At 50.9% G+C, this 16376-nt stretch overlaps 4 protein-coding genes across 4 annotated transcripts; 1 reads left to right on the forward strand and 3 right to left on the reverse strand.

Annotated features, from left to right (window-relative positions):
* Positions 1-252: 252 nt before the first annotated feature.
* On the reverse strand, positions 253-1226 carry BROUX77_004641 (uncharacterized protein; the record flags this gene model as incomplete). The annotated part of the gene is made up of 3 exons (XM_073749426.1): positions 253-539; positions 624-813; positions 927-1226. 3 exons carry the CDS (start codon positions 1224-1226, stop codon positions 253-255), a joined length of 777 nt encoding a protein of 258 aa, XP_073605098.1.
* A 1221-nt stretch (positions 1227-2447) lies between these two features.
* BROUX77_004642 (uncharacterized protein) lies at positions 2448-6594 on the forward strand (the record flags this gene model as incomplete). The annotated part of the gene is made up of 2 exons (XM_073749427.1): positions 2448-4335; positions 4403-6594. 2 exons carry the CDS (start codon positions 2448-2450, stop codon positions 6592-6594), a joined length of 4080 nt encoding a protein of 1359 aa, XP_073605099.1.
* Positions 6595-6813: 219 nt separating this feature from the next.
* Positions 6814-7813, reverse strand: BROUX77_004643 (uncharacterized protein; the record flags this gene model as incomplete). The annotated part of the gene is made up of 2 exons (XM_073749428.1): positions 6814-7223; positions 7741-7813. The coding sequence occupies 2 exons, from the start codon at positions 7811-7813 to the stop codon at positions 6814-6816; spliced, it is 483 nt and encodes a 160-aa protein (XP_073605100.1).
* A 563-nt stretch (positions 7814-8376) lies between these two features.
* On the reverse strand, positions 8377-14037 carry BROUX77_004644 (uncharacterized protein; the record flags this gene model as incomplete). Its single annotated transcript, XM_073749429.1, has 2 exons — positions 8377-10037; positions 10116-14037. 2 exons carry the CDS (start codon positions 14035-14037, stop codon positions 8377-8379), a joined length of 5583 nt encoding a protein of 1860 aa, XP_073605101.1.
* Between the last annotated feature and the right edge of the window lie 2339 nt (positions 14038-16376).

The raw sequence follows: 16376 nt of genomic DNA on the forward strand, positions 1-16376 counted from the left end.
ATGGAGAAAGGTTAGACGAAGGTATTTTTCGTATCTGAGGAGACGGAAACCTTTGAGGAAAAATAAGAGGACCATGGCTACAATGCAGGCTGTTATGTAGGAGATAAACCACAGGTACCGCATAGTGCTTGTACGACAGGCAGCTCGTTACACCAAGGCATTCTCTTGGTCTACAGTCAACCGGCTTCCCCTTTCCTTTTCTTCTTCCCGCTCACTTCTCTTCCATTCCCTCTACTCTCCTCTCTTTAAGCTTTACTCTTGTGCCAGGTTCCATGCCACGCACTCTTCCAACTTCACACCCGAGCCACCGAAGCAGTCTAACGCGCTACCAATGGTCAAGTCCACCTTGCCCGCGCTTAGTCGTTTGACCAATTCTAGATCATCCAAGTTGCGGCCGCCACCAGCGTATGTTACAGGAATTGAGCACCATTTGGCCAATTTCTCCACAAGCATCTCATCAACGCCCTTTTGTAGGCCCTCGTTGTCTGCTGCGTGGATGAGAAACTCGGAGCAGTAGGGCTCCAGAGCCGAGATAGATTCTGTGCGCGATGGTCAAACTTAGTAATCTGTTGTTCGTCTTCGAAACTGTCTGTTACTTTGGAAGTAGTATCACAACAACGCACCTTGGTTGACTTCCATGTCCGTGAGAGTTTGCCACTTGTTCATGGCGACATGCCAACTGTTCTCACCAGTACGGCGGCAGCTAAGATCAATGACAAGCTTTGATTTGTCATTACCAAGCGTTGCCAGTACTGCTTCTAGTCGTGCTTGACTGAACTTTCCTTCGGGGAAAAGGTAGCTCGTGATGATGACCTATTGAACTATGATCAGCCTTGAGGTCCCTCCTGTTTTGTCTTGTTCGTGGCAGTAGCTGAAAAGTCTCTGGTAAGTCCCATTGTGCTGAGGTCGCCAGTTTTCTGTCTTACCTTTTCAGCACCCGCGTCTATCCACTCCGCTGCGTTCTTATCCGAAATCCCGCCGCCAACCTGTAGTCCTCCCTTCCAGGTCGCCAGGGCTTCCTTTGCCGCCTCGGTGTTTCCTGATCCAAGCATGATGACATGAGCGCCATCTAACTTATTATCTTTGTATAGCTTTGAGAAGTACGCGGGCGGATGAGGAGAAATGAAGTTGGTCTGAAGGGTGCTAGTGGTGCTGTCAAGCGTCCCGCCGACAATTTGTTTGACCTGGCCAGCATGCAGGTCAATGCACGGTCTAAATCGTGTCATGTTGAGTATGAGAAGGCGAGAAGAGTGGAGGATGGCGTGCAGTTGATACTTGAGTTAGCACAACTATAGTCTGAAGAACTGAGGTCACAGAAGAAGATGGAAACAGTGGAGTCGCGATGACTGTGCGTGTGCTAGGGTTGACTAGGGTTACAACGATGAGGGGACTGACTCGCAGAACATGGATCTGTGTTATGGAGAAAACATTTCTTGAAGACTGAGGAGCATGTGGCAAGCACACGGACTCCGGCGGCGTGCAGATATTGCTTCTCTGGCATCTTCCACGGACTGACCGAATACTACGCCGCTTCATGGGACTCGGCGATCAGCGGCAATGTGGTGGATTGAGAGGTTGAGGTGACACAAGCCCTATCGAGGGAGATGTCAAGACGACCGAAAGTCCGGTACGATACATTTACGTATTAAACCTAGTATTGGTTATAGCTTTGGTAGAATGCCAAGTTATTGCGGTGTGGCTTCGCTAACGGGGCCTTGAAGAGACTGCTCACTATTCTCTAGACCTTTTATTGTCTCCTATCTCCCAGGGCCGCAAGACGGACATAAGAGAGGGCTTGTGAAGTGCCTAGTTACAGTTACCAGCCAGTGAAGTCGAATTTGTGTTGCTATTTGTATGCACTCAGCTCTTGGCTGGCAGCCTGTTGCAAAATGCATCCCAGCCAATAGGCCTGCCTACTGACATAAAACAATGCCAGGGACAAGCGACTCTAGGCAGCAAGGAGGAAGAAAAGTCATGTTCGGATGTTAAGTCCGGTTGGCTTCCCACAAGCCGCGGAGCTGAGACCAGGCGCCACACATATCAGCCACACAGACCCATAGTATATGTGCGTCGCAGCCGCCTGCCACGCATTCGCCGGCTAAAAGTGGAGCCAGATGTGGCACACCTTGGCACATCTGCAGGTCGATGTGGTAAATGCTCCAGGCACCAAGATAAACTGCACACTGACATTAAAGCATCCCCCACACACGCACGCCTAGAGACCCCGGCCAAGAGAGAATAGGCGGCGCTATAACAGCTGTTTATCCTGCAGCCTATGACAATTTCGGGAGCTTCGCATTTTGATGTCTACAACGGGTGCCGGTGCCTCATAAGTGCTCCCTCACTTTTGCTGCTGCTTCTTCACTGTCTCCCGTTGATCACATCACTGCTGCGATAGTGGCTGGAATCATTTATTATAATATCGCCGTCCCGTCCCGAGCCTCATCATGGCCGACTTCATTCGAGGAGGGGACTCAGTGCCCTTCCGCAACCGACTCAGCAATCTCTACAACGACACCAAAAAATCCACCGACTTCGTCATCAAAGACCCCGTCCAGAGCAGCGAGGACCCCGACATCAAGGCCCTGCACCGCAAGCTCAAGATCCAAAAGGACCGCCTCGTCAGCTGGGGTGTTGAATGGACCAATCCCGAACAGAACTCTGACCTGGACGAAGACCTATCCAAGGCCGGACTTGCCGAAGTTGTTGGCAGCGTCATGTCGACCATCAAGGACATCCTGAACGAGGCCGAGCCCATGTGGCAGAGCTCCCGCCGTCTCATGGCTGGGGGCCCTCCAGCTTCGGCCCGCGCCATCGCCGCCGCCGGCGACAGCAAGACGCCCGTGGTCGAATGGGACAAGGGCCACTTCGAGAACCTGGTCCACGACCTCACAACCTCCATCGACACCCTCTTTGACCTCTCTCGTGCTCGCGCATCTGCGCCTCCCCGCTCAGTCAGCCAGGCTATCAGCGGCAGACTCCAGACCTCATCATCTCAAATCTCATCTGACGAGATGACCAAGCAGATTGGTTCTTCCCGCCTCAAGACGCCCCAGTTAATTGATCCCTCTTCACTGACTACCCTGGCATCTCTGCGCATGGAGTCCTCGGCCATGGGCTCTGGCCCTGCTGCTTCCACACTCTCAGAAGGCGTCGTTTTCATGAACGACCAGGCACTGGCCATCATTCTCAATGACTCTGACATGGCTAGCAACCAGCCGTGGAAGCCTTTACTGCTAGAGTTTGCTACCTTTGATCAGATCTATTCCACTACTGGCATCACCCCACCACAGGCTACTTTGGAGAACCTCTATGCAGGTCTACAACAACACACTAGCCAACGACACACGTGGTCGGGCCTGCCCCGGCTTCTGGGATACTTTCAAGATATACCAACGTCACGGTTGGGTCTTGTCTACCAATTCCCTTCAGCCTTCAACTCTGTTCATTTTGAGAGCAATACCCACAACCCTGTAACCAGCATTCGCACCCTCAGCGATCTTCTCTCACGGCCCGACTTTGAGCCGGCACTGGAAGCAAAGTTCCGCCTGGCTCACAACATGGCTCACACTATCTTTGACATGCATTCACGGAACATCACCCATGGAGCCGTGCTTGACTGTAATATTAAATTTGGACACACCTCTACCGATGAGGGGGACTCTACCCAGGAAATCGACATTCGCCGCCCGCTAATTTCTGCCTTTGAAGTGTTCCCCTCCTGGTCTGACAATGGACTCGTTGACCCTAGCACCTTTGCAACTGGAAACCCCATCTACCGCCATCCCCTCGACCCGCGCGTGACGCCACACTCGCCGCTTGCTCAGTTCTCTGACTTACGTGTGCTGGACCTGTACTCTCTGGCTGTCATGCTGCTGTCTATTGGAATGTGGACCAAACCAGAGAATTTGGTAGTTGAGGGCGCTCCTTCTATCCCCGAGTCCATTGTCGACCAACTGGCTATTCGGTGTGGTACACTATTCATGAAGGCTGTTCAGTGTCTGTGGGGAGCTGTTGATCAGGAACTCACAGGCCAGAACACCGGTACCGATCTGCTAAACTCTGTGCGCACCAAAGTTCTTGGATATCTTGAGGCCTGCAGCGCCTTAGATATTACCAACAATATACAGTCTACTATCGAGACTCAGGATGGTCCCATCAATCCTGTAATGACCCCTCGCAAGATGAAGCGCGCTGTCAACACCCCGACTCCTACCGATACTGCCCCCAAATGGGGATCCTACGGTGGCTCAGAGGCGGCAAAGCAGAAGCAAATTGAAGCTTTCGGCAAGAGCTTCGTAGATGCCCAATATCGTCAAAAGTCACCTAAACCTGGTATGTTACCCTTTCTCACACTCCGGGACTTGTCAGAACTTGCCCAATACTAACTAGGATTCTCTAGCGCGCTCTGCTCCTGAGCTTGCGGCAGTGATGGCGGCACCTCAAAGACCGCCCCCTGTACCTATGGCTGAAGCACCTGTTGCTTCCATCCCTCAGCCAACATCTGCCCCACCCCCTATTCCCGCACCGGCACCGGGACAGGCTCCCAAGCCCGCTTCAAAACCAAAGCTTCGCCTGTACAACCAAGTACAAGTTCCTCTTCCCACAGAAGTGACAAACACGTGGAACAATGTCCTCATGCACCAGATCAACCATGCTTTGAAGCAGTTCTATCGCAAGCACGCCGAAACTGTTGAGATCTCACTTGAGTCTATGGGACCTAGTCCTAACAAGACGAAGCCAGTCGTTCTCATTGTCTGCTCATCAGTCAGCAAAGTCAAGGCGATTCTTAAGTGCAAGTTAGGTGACCTTTTTGACGATGAAACTGGCATGGGGTTTGGTCTCAAAGTGCGTAGCGGCAAGATTGTGCGCTCGCACAACGCCGCGCCCCGTCGAAGCAACCGCAATGACGATGGCCCGGATGATGACACGGCGCGCAATATTGAGTTCCAGGTCCAGCCTACGAATGGTGCCAGCATTGGTGCGTGGAATGGAGAGCGCCACCTCCCCCCTGTCAGTTTCGGCGGTCTGGTCATGGTGGATAATAAGCCATACGGGATGACGGTGCACCACATGCTGGACGACCCTGAGCAGGATTCTACCAACAATGGTGCCGGAACGGACGAAGACATTGGCGAGAGTGGGATGTCCTGCACTTCTAGATCCAGGCACCAAATGCAGCGCCCAACACACACGCCCTCTTCAAACATGGAGCTTGAAGAACCTTTGGTGCATCGCAGCTGTGTTCGACGCAAGCCGTTACCGTCTTCGTTCGCCGGACGTGGCGCTGAAGCTGAAGACAATGCAGATCAGCAGCCAGATGCTAGCACTACTACAGCCGTCCCCAATAATGTACCAGAAGCGAGGCTGTCAGCATTCATGCAGGAACAATCACTTTTTGCAGCCCGCGATCACCAGGAGCAGCGCCGCCCAGTCCCGGTTTGGGCACAGCAGACTCTGGCACCACCGCGGTCCCGGGCAAACCCTGAACAGCATATGGAGTTTGACCCGTCTGCTCCTAGCGATGACGCTGATAGTGAGGATATGGAGCGCGACAAGGCGCTTTTGGCGGCTGCCTATGCACAGTTCTCTATGGAGTTTTCTGATTCTGAAGACGAGGGCTCGACGGTTTCCTCTCTAGATGTCCATGAATACATGACAGACTCGGACGATGAGTCCATGGACCCACTGCCTTCTATGGAGCCTGGCGATATTAAAGGCATAGAAGCAGGCTACGGCGACGAATACATTGTCACACAGCCAGCCATGGAAGATGTCCCTGTTGATTTCTTTCCTTGCGAGGAGACGGCAGATGAGGACCACCTGGACACATATAGTCTAGGCCAAGTGTATGCCTCAAGTGGAATCCGCCGGCGCATCAAGGACGGTCTCGTGCACGAGATTGACTGGGCCTTGTTTGAGTTCAAAGCTGACCGCCTACCAGCTGCAAATACAATCCCGCGAATTGAACTGTCCTCCGACACCACGCAAACCGGCTCGGATGAGAAGCTAACCATACAGCCCACGGCTGTAGCTTCGACACTGAACCTCCCAGGCCTCGAGGTGCAATGCATGGCGCGGACCTCTGGTCTGCAGACCGGCATGATTCTGCCCACCCTGACCAGTGTCAAGATCTACGGCCGCACCACCGTCTCGCACAGCTACCAAGTCTCGCCGATCCCGCCGCCACCTGCCGGTCTGAACCCCGCTGCCACTGCTGCCACGCTCCCAATTGGCCTGCCTGGCGACTCGGGCGCTTGGGTTATTGACCGCCACCAGGGCCTCGTTTGCGGCCACGTGCTTGCGTGGTCGCAGCGCCGCCAGATTGCCTACATTTGCCCCATGGACGTGCTCCTGCTGGACATTGCAGATACCCTGGGCGCGATCCATGTTGGCCTGCCGGGTGACGAGCCGTCTCGGCGGCTGACGGATGCGTCAATCAGCGGCGGCGCGGGGTCGTGGGCGCGTGACCGGCGAGAGGTCAAGTACGAGACTACAATTCAGCTGGCCGAGCAGCTGGGCAATATGGAAATATCAGGGATGCCTGAGATGTCAGAAAAAACCAAGAGCATTGGATTTGTGCGAAACTTTTGAGCGAGATGTATTTTTTACGGAACTTTTTTCTTTTCTTTTCTGGGGCGTTTATGGGATCATGGGATCATGAGACATGTCTGCTACATAGCGTTGTTTTTTTGTTGTTTTTTTGTTGTTTTTTTCTTCTCTTTTGCTTCACTGGCCTTTTATGCAATACCTGGTATCTATAGAATACATAATCATAGTCCATATCACAAGAACTCTCCCTGTTCGTGAGCCCTACATGAAGTCATCTTCCCAGTTATCCGGCCGGTCGGCATTACTCGAGCCCTCCATGTTATGCTCGGTGAACAGCTCATCATACGCATGGTCCTTCTGCCACTTCTTCTCTTTGTACTCATTCTCCAGACGCTGCTCTTCTTTCCGGCGGGCCTGGGCTGCGGCCTGATCGCGCTTGCGCAGCACCTTGAGGCGCTCCTCCTTCTCAGCTGCGAGGTCAAGATCGGGCGCGCGGCGCTCGATGCGCGTTTTGTTGAGCCGGTTGATGATGGCGTTCTCACGCGTCGCCACCAGCACGCGGCGCACCTGGCGCGGATCCTTGAAGGAGACTTGGCCGGTCACCATAGACCCGTCTTTGTGTAGGTTGGCCCACGGGGTGTAAATGATAGTAATGTTGTCCTTTTTGTTGCCTATGGTGTGAAAGCGTTAGAACCAAGGATGCTGTGAACGGCGCAGTCGAGACGCATGTGCTTTTTTGCGATGACGCGGTAGTGGGAGAGGGGGGTTGGGGGAGTGGTTACGCGCCTTCAATGGAGTTCGCTTTGGTTAGCTGCGCTAAGTCCGTGACCAGCTCGGCCGGTAGGTTGTCCCAGGTCTGGTCATCCCGCATGCGAAGGTAGATATGAGCGCTGGACAGCTTGTCTACGTGAAACTAGCAATGGCAGAGGCACAAAGAATTGGCAGGCGAATTAACTGCTTGTCCTGATGGTATGGAATACCTTGGCTGCTTGTGGCTCGGCGGTATTACAACTTACCCTTTGATTTCCATGTCAGCTGGAGTCTGCACACTTGCCGCTTTGTAGAGTAAACGCCTTGGGGGATACTTACCACACATCGTTGTCCCAACCGTGTGTAATCAGCTCCTCGTCTATGTTTGCAGGCGTTGATCAGCTTCTAGGCCCACTTTCAGAGTGGCGGCCAACTCACTTTCAAACTTGTCCTTGCCAACGTAGACACTCGCTGGTGGATCGATTACCTTGGACGTAAAGTAGTAGACCATTTTCTTTTTGCAGCAATCTGTGTGTCTCGTATTTTGATTGCAGGTGAAAGCTTGTGACAAGATGCCCAGAGCATCATGTTGTACAAGATGTTGAACTCTTTATCACCACGTGACATATCTCTATCTCTCTATCTTAGGGTCACAGTTGATCTACGGGTTCATTGAGAAGCGCCTCGCAACATTCATCAAAACAAACCGCTATGGAAGACACAGATTCTTTGACACAGATTCTTTGTTGAGAACAAGATAATAACTACATCTAGCTGACTGAAAGACCAAACCCAAAAACAAAATAGAGTCAATGATAGTAACCCCCCCTTCCCAAGATAAAACAAAAAAAACTCCCAGGGGGACTTACCCTTCTGCCCCTATACCATGCTAAATCAAAAAAAAAAACAAAAAAACAAAAAAGAAAAACGTAACGCCGAAGATATAGCCACCGTCTCGGCTGCTATCTGGGTAGTCTCAAAAAAGGCATGAAACGATTTGGCCTTATCTGCACGATCTCTAAATACAGACCCCAATTCAATTTTCTTTGTGCTAGTGGATATTGCTAACACCTATCACATCATAGTTGGACGTGTTTGGCCACGAGTGGGAGTCTTGACCCCATCTAGGTTGTGTAGACGTGTGCCGACCAGATACGCCTCATCGCGGATCTTGGCCGTCCAGTTGTTGACTATGCCAAAGAAGATATTGAGCCCGATGAGCGCCGACACCCACATTGCTGTTATGGGGTAGCTCATACGGTACATAAATGCTCGTGATGATGCATCGTCTGACATGGGCGCCAGGACATTGGTGGACATGGTGAAGTCCATGAGTGCTGGGGGTGCGACGATTGCTATAAGCGAAAGCACCAGACCCGGCAGAACAAAGGCCCGGGTAAAGAGGCGCACGGGCGGGTTGAAGAAGCCGCGATGCGTGACTGCACGGATGGCTTGAGACAGGCGGCAGTTTGGATAGCGTCGGGAAATAATGCGGGCACCCAACTTGAGGTATAAAATACCCAGTGTCCAGGACTGGATGATGGGGATGACGTGGCGGTTTTTGGAATCACTGGTCGGATAGAAGTAAGTATGCAGTGGAATGAGCACATACAGTTCAACCAGAATAGCCAGGAGGATAGGGAATATGAGCACGAGAATCGTGTAGGTGTATAGCAGTTTCGCACCCTCAACAGCCATGCCGAATGCCCATGCGGGAAATGAGGGATCTAGAACAGTCCGTTTGACCATGTCCATAAGATTGTTGGCATGTCGAGTAGCATGCTTGAGGCGCAGTGTCAGCCATCCAAATGATGCAAGAACATAGACACCAATGGTAAACGCATAGATATCATTAGTGCGGACATGGTCTGGCAAAAGAGCATTGAAGATGTAGCGACCAACTGCCAAGGGAATAACGGTGCAGGTTACTCCGGTTACCGCTGCGAAGATCCATAGGCACATGATGAATGCAAAGACTCGTAGATAAAATCTCGGAGGAAGGTAGACCAGCTGATACTGCGACGCGATAATGTCGGAGCCTGGTAGCGGCGTATAGGTTCGGAGCATATGGCGTTCTTCCACTTGGATGAAGACGTTTCGTCCTTTAACGGCACGTACATGATCCGATGCAGGAACGCGAACAAATTTACCATCTGGAGCCAGTCTGCCTGTTGAAATTAGTACTTCTTTGCGTTCCGAGAGGGTCGCCAACTTTGTGTCGCTAGTAGGACGAGGCTTTTCGGGTGTGTAGGTCAAGAAAAATCGCATGTTCATCGGGACAACATGGGTTTTGACCACCTCAAGGGTCATTGTTTTGTACCATGGTAAAGGCTTCCCTCCAACATCTTGCAGAGTACCCTCCTCGTCGATGCGTCTCTCGCCAAAGAGGTACCACGTGAGTCTGAGCATACGCCCAGCCTTTCGGAAACACCACGTGTACATGTTAAGGATGGCATCATCAAGCTTGAAGAACTTGACGGCCAGAGGCATCAAGAAGTTGTAGAAGAGCAAGTCGATAGGGAATTCTAGGACAGGCTCGTTTGACGAATAATGAATGGGGAAAAGTCCCAGGTTTGAAAATGAAAGACCCCAGACCACACCGCCAAGGCACATCAAAACGAGAGTACCGTAGACAAGTGCTGAGAACATAATCTTTCGGACTTGTACGAAAATGTTGCGCTCAAGAACCTCGCGGATGGGGTGGAACTCCGGGTCATCTGGGTCTCTAATAAAGTCTTTATGAAATGAATATTAGTTAAGTGGCAAAGAGAAGAAGAAGTGCGTTTTAAGGCACTGTCAAAAAGGGGACTTACACAAAACGCCCTTGCGCATAATCCGGCGGCACATGGCCACGAACAAAGCAAAGTGGAACATGTAGCCAGTGCCCACAAACCAATGAACAAAAACTGACGTCAAAGGGTTCTGCATTGTAAAGTTGAACCGAGATTGCAAGGTCGCGCCCTCGAATAATGGGAGTAGAGCAGCATCCATTAGAATACCACAATACAGAGGGAAGAGAAGCATCTCGATTGAAATGATGAGCAAGACTTTCATGACGCCTCCAGCCTGTGTAAGGACCTCAACAAGGACATAATCTATGTCTATGCCTAAAATTTCTTGAATCCAATAGGACCTTCTGTGCTTTAGATACAGCGCAGAAACAACTGTTATAGCGAGATAACCCATCAGGATAACCAAAATCCGATCCCAGGTAGACCAGTGAATGAGACTAAGGTCAAGCTGAGCAAAGCTATCGCGGGGACTAATATCGACGACCCAAGTGCTGGGATTCTTCAAGAGAGTTGAAATGTTATCAAGGCTGGTGTTTTGAAGGAGTTGAATGCCGTATGATGCACCTCCTGTCACCACTGCCCAGGTGTAGGCAAAGTCCCAGCGTCCAGGATGAGTTAACACAGCCAGAGTTTGCCAGGAATATGCCACGATCGCTTGAGCAAGACAGAAGACAAGGGTAAAGGCCGAGGCGATCAGTGACTTGATTGAGATGAGTGAAGCATGGCTGACAATGGTAAACGTTTGGACTTCCGTGGGTCTACCGTTAGCGCTCCAAAACAAGCCCCAGCAACGAGTGAATGCTTCAGAGGACAAATTCCAAGATCCCTGGAGAGCTCGAACGACTTCAGTGGTTGTCTTGTCCCAACCAACAATCTTGCTGAGGAAGTACATTGGGAAGACGACAACGTAGGCAAACAAGCCTCCGGCAAGAGCAGCCAGATCTTGAACTACCGAGACAAAAAAGAAGATCAGGCGAATAAGGCGGAACGGGCTGGCAATGAACCAGGAAGCAAGGCGTCCGATATTGTAAGGGAAAACAACACAGATAACAAGCGTCATCAATACTAGACAAATGCAGAACATGGCGTTTTGGAAAAGACCAAAGATAGGTCCTGCCATGCCAAGGAGTTCCATAACGCCATCAAACTCGTCATTGTCAAACACTTCGCCATCGGGGCCAGCAGCATCATTAGCCACGGGGCCCATGACATCCGGTACGGCATCAAACCAACCATCCTCGTTATCGGGGTCGGGAAGCTCGTTGTCATCAATTTCGATAATTGGTTCGTTTTCAAGGTCACCCCACATGAACTCGGCCAAGATGCCTAGAAGGTTAGCAACTCTTTGTTGATCTTGAGCATCGTTTCGTGGGAGTTCGGGGTTAGGTTCTCCCAGAGCACCATCGTCATGGGGGGGCACAACATGATCATCCTCATCAGATGAGTCTGCATCACTGAGTTCAGGCGTGTGTTCGTCATCCTCTGACTCAAGTCCAGCCACATTTTCCACATGTTCAAGATGTTCAGCCGGCTCAACAATCAGCGGACGCCTGTGGTCGACATGCGGGAAAACAGGATGATGTCTGATCTCTTCCCTGCGCTGTGGGGGGTCCCAAGGGCTTCGTCCCCAACTGTCTCCGGGATCATTAGCCACATCCATTTCAACATGGGCCAGATGGTTGTTAGGTGAGCCATTTCCCACAAACTCATTGCTTGATGAGGCTTCAAGAGCCGGGGCAGGAGTAAGGCCGTGGTTGTAGTTATTGCCATTCTGCTCAATAGAACGGCTAGATCCTTCATTTCCTTGGTCATCTGAGATGCTTTCCCAATCCGAGTTATCGCCATCATCCAACCCGATTGTAGACACGAGCTGTGAGATATTGCTGCCATTTTCGCTTTGAACACGGCTATGTCCATTATTGTGATGAGGGGGCGAAGAATCACCAAAGGGCGTCTCGTCATCTCTAGTGCGAGCAAAGAACGGCTGAGATTCAAGGGCAGAGAATGACCAACCAGCAGAGGCAGTGATCCCAGAAGTACTAGACTGTTCAAGGGGATCGTCTTTGTTCATAGATGAGTCAGATGGACCATAAGCCCAGCTACCGTTTCCAAGGGGGGCAATACCGTCACGCATCGCAGGACCATCGGATTGAGAGCGAGGCCGGGATGAAGAGGAATTCGCCGATCCATCCCGTATTATGGCATTAATCTCAAGCATGCGGATGAATGCCTCATCAGCCACTCTGTCGGTGACATCCTTGGGTGCCTTTTCCTTTCCTTTACCAGTCGTTTTTGAAGACTCGCTCCTAGGACCATCATATTGTTTCATTGGGACTTCGTGCGACACGACGGGGTCCGTCGGAGTACCAAAGGATGTACTGGTATACCCAAAATCAGTGTCAACCGCTTCACTGTCGAAGGTTTCAGCATATCTAGCTTCGGCGATCCTTCTTGCTTCTAACTCTTCGGCAGTCTCTGGCAGAATGGGCTCAGGGAAAAGAGGATCCCCATCGGTAAGATATTTCTGGAGTGCTAAGGAAAGCCGAGGATCGATGTGAATAGATGAGAAAAATGTTTCACGGAGCATATAGTCGTGGTCGCCTTTGTGTTTAATGAGGAGACGAATGTAGTTGTCGAGATCGTCTTGGCTGTCCATTTGGTAGTCGAGCTTGGCTATAGATTTGAGCAGCTTAGCCGCCATATGCAAGTCGTGGGAGACCATAGTAGCCTGAACACAAGCAACTACGAGATTAAAGTAGCTATCGTCCACAAATGCTGGATCTCGAGTTTGGAGCTCCCCACTGATATACCACTCTTTGTATTGTTCCAAAAGAAGACGGTGGCGGGCAAGTTCGGTTTGTACGGCGTCGTTGTCGTCACCGAGAGAATCCTCGGAGAAGGCAATGCCACTTTCGTTGTCGGAAGAATCCGCAGAATCGTCAAAAATATTTTGAAGAGCCGCATTTCGCCGGGCAACGAATTCATTTTCAAGTTCATGGCCGAGCAGATCACGAGCATTGCGCGCCTGTAGTATTTCTTCTTCCTCTTCTTCGCGTTCCGGCACTTCAGGTTGGTGTTGAACAACGTAATCCCGGACGAGAATAATCAGAATAAACGATGCTATAACAAGGAGAGTAATTAACTGGCCCTCTAAGATGGTAATGATGGCTTTGTTGACATGAGGGTATTTGGTGAGGTTGCGAAGCAGCGACACATTGCCTAGAACTGAGGAGTTGTCGTAGGGGGATGCGAAATTACTGGAGTTGAGAGCGGACATCTCGGCTTTGTTGGCGGGGCCTGGGAACAGAAATCGCAAAAGCCCAAAGAAAAGGCGCTCGCTGAGGGTATAGCTTCGCATGGAGGAATAGCCACCATACTGAGAAGACGCCACGACGCGTTCATATACGGCCGGTGAAAACTGCGAGATGGGTGGGCAAGAAGTTAAGGCCGTGAGAGGAGACGAAGGGCATATGGCGTAGCTCTGGAGAACGGCAATATCGCGCTCATTGACGGTTTCGCGGGCGTGAGAAGCGCTGAGCAGGCCGTCGATGCCATCGTCACTGATCCAGAAGAGAAAGGACCATAGCCGGCGCATGAGATAGGGTAGCCAGCAGAGCCAGACACTAGCAACAAGAACAGCCCGCAGCCAGACGACGGACTTGCGGGCAAGGTATATGATGGCATGTTTGATGAAGACAAGTGGAGGAAGGGACCGCGGCATATCGGATTGGTATAACTTTGTGAATCGGAAATGTGTCTTACAGAGCTCGCAGTACTTTTTTTGGGAGTGCGAAAGCCACTCCATCAAGCAGTTTTGATGGACGAACTTGATGCTGCCGTTGCATTTGCATGGGTAGTATAGAGGGTCTTCGGGGGTGCCTTCGCAACGGCAGATTCGGCACGTGTCGGCCTCGGAGGCCGGCACTTTTGGTTGGGTTTCCATTGTTTCGGAGTGTAATTACAAGACGGGCGATTCTAGATGTCGAGGTGTCCGACTAAAAAAAAAGTGCTCCTTGGGGGGCAGAGCAAACCGGTGATGTTGGCAGGCGGAGGAAGAAGGCCGGAGTAGGGGCGGCTGACGCCGCAGTCAAGATGAGAGAAACAACAGTGCGCAAGGCTATTGGAGAATAGGCAACACCGGGACCAGGCTGAACAGTGGGAATAGACTCGGCGATAACCAGTTCTTTGAGAGGAAGGCCTTGAAATGCAGCGTGATGTTTGTCGTTGAGACTGGGGGTCGGTTTCTAGGCCTGCGTGGGTGCGGGTAGTCGTAGCCGATGGATCGGCGAAAAGAAATGGCCGAGAATGCAGATGAAGGGAGAAAAAAAGGGAAACTCGTCGGTACCGAAACTTTAATGACGTCTTTGTGAAATATCAGCCAACTGGCGGTGGATGCAGGAAGACCTGTATGCTTGTACAAGTAGAACCAGGCGCTTTGGTTCGCAGAGTAGGCAGACAGATCGAGGGATGAGGGATGAGGGGCGAGAGAGGGAAACAAGAAGAGAAATAAATGCACAGGCAAGGTGGCCGAAAAACAAGAGCGGCGAATCGAGTGACGAATGCAGCTCAGGCTGAAGAATAAAAAGCGTTGTGCACGCACATGTGGAATACGTGTGCGGGTATGGCTGTTCTGGGAATGGGGCGACCACGAAAGACTTTAGTAGATAACAAAAGAAGACGGCGCCATCACGGGCGGGCACAGTCCGAAGCGAGGCAGAAAAGCAGGAGACCAGAAGAGCAAGGCAATGCGGGTTTGATGTGTTTGAGGATGTTGGTCAGTGTGCTCATGCCAAATAAGGATTTGGATCGGCAGAGCTTGGGTGGGAGCTTTTGGTTGTTGAGCTGAAGCTTCACGACTTCTGTGGTAAGACCACCCTCTGCCACGGAGATGAGTCAGCAAATGTGGCGCACAGAGCCTGGGTGTGGCGGAGAAATTAGCTGAAGTTAGGGTTTGAGGAGCATGCAAACATAGTTAGACTCTTGTGATACTTGAGCTAGCTGACCTCCATCAAAGAGCTTTTGAGTGCTGATGGCATGGCTGGGGACTAAATATTTATCCTGCAACTATCATGCAAAGACGCACCCATTAACTTATTGACATTAATGTGGCAACTAGCTATACCAGGACAGGCCTCCCCACAGCCGTGTTTACCGCTACATCACACAATCCATCCAAGCAACTCCTGAACTGAGATCATGATGAATTGTCTTGACACTTGATGAACGACCTGTTCTATACCAACAGCCGAAATTTCGTACATAGCCTGCTCTCCATATTCCACAACAACTTGTTCACGCTGAATCTGTACATGACTAGACCTGGAATTGCTCCGTCGCAAACTACATATTCTCTCATGTTTCCTTTGGAATAACTAGCCTCCTCAATCTCAGTCAGTATCATCAGCGCCACCAGAAAAACTGACCAGCCTATGTTCAACCGACTACTTTTTCCCTCGATCAATCTGGCATGTCAGATTAACCAACGTCCACTCACCAGACTTGTTCTGAGCTAAACCCATTGCATAGTTAGTCTCGTCTCTGACCGAGGCCGCATTAATCAACAGCTCTGCTAGTCAAGAGCATCAAGCTAAAGGCGCTCAAACTGCAGCCTATAACCTCAAGATACACACACGGGTTACTTTCCCACAAGCACGGTACATTGACTAGCCTTGCCCCAGAAAATTGACATGCTTGGTGTGATCGAACGGACTAATCGATCTTCCTTGTGTCATCATCAATGTCGCCTACTTCTGGTAGGTTTTTGTTCCATAGCTACCACCGGGCCAGTTGAATGACGCACATGTAGTCTTCATTGATCATTATATTGTTGGAGACAGAAACCAAAAGATGGGGCCTACTGATCTCGCGGTCATTGGGAAACACTCCGCAAAGATCATCACCCATCCTCATAGTTACATACTTTAAATAAACGTGTCTTTGAGTATGTACATTGAGGCTTTGAGTGTGAATGAAATATACCATACCATAGCTACTGCCAGTAGAAAAACCCTGCCGAAAGAATTTGCAAGCCTCGACTAGTTGTTACAAGGGAACATTCGCATTACTACCAGTGCTCAAGCTTATAGCTATGTCAAAAGCCGAGCCGCAGTACAAGACAGCATAAGGTCGACCCTTGAAAGAACTGAAGCAAGCCTAGAGAGCGAGACACGCCTAAGAAGACATTCCCAACTACAACACAGTCTAATCGTGCTTGTTTGTTATGGTACATTCGCGTAGACCGTATGCCGAGGTACATTAAGTTTCTAGGCTGTCGACTTTTCT

The sequence above is a fragment of the Berkeleyomyces rouxiae genome (assembly GCF_048999995.1).
Source record: "Berkeleyomyces rouxiae strain 22BRR77 chromosome Unknown BrBRR77_ptg000004l, whole genome shotgun sequence".
Lineage (NCBI taxonomy): Eukaryota > Fungi > Ascomycota > Sordariomycetes > Microascales > Ceratocystidaceae > Berkeleyomyces > Berkeleyomyces rouxiae.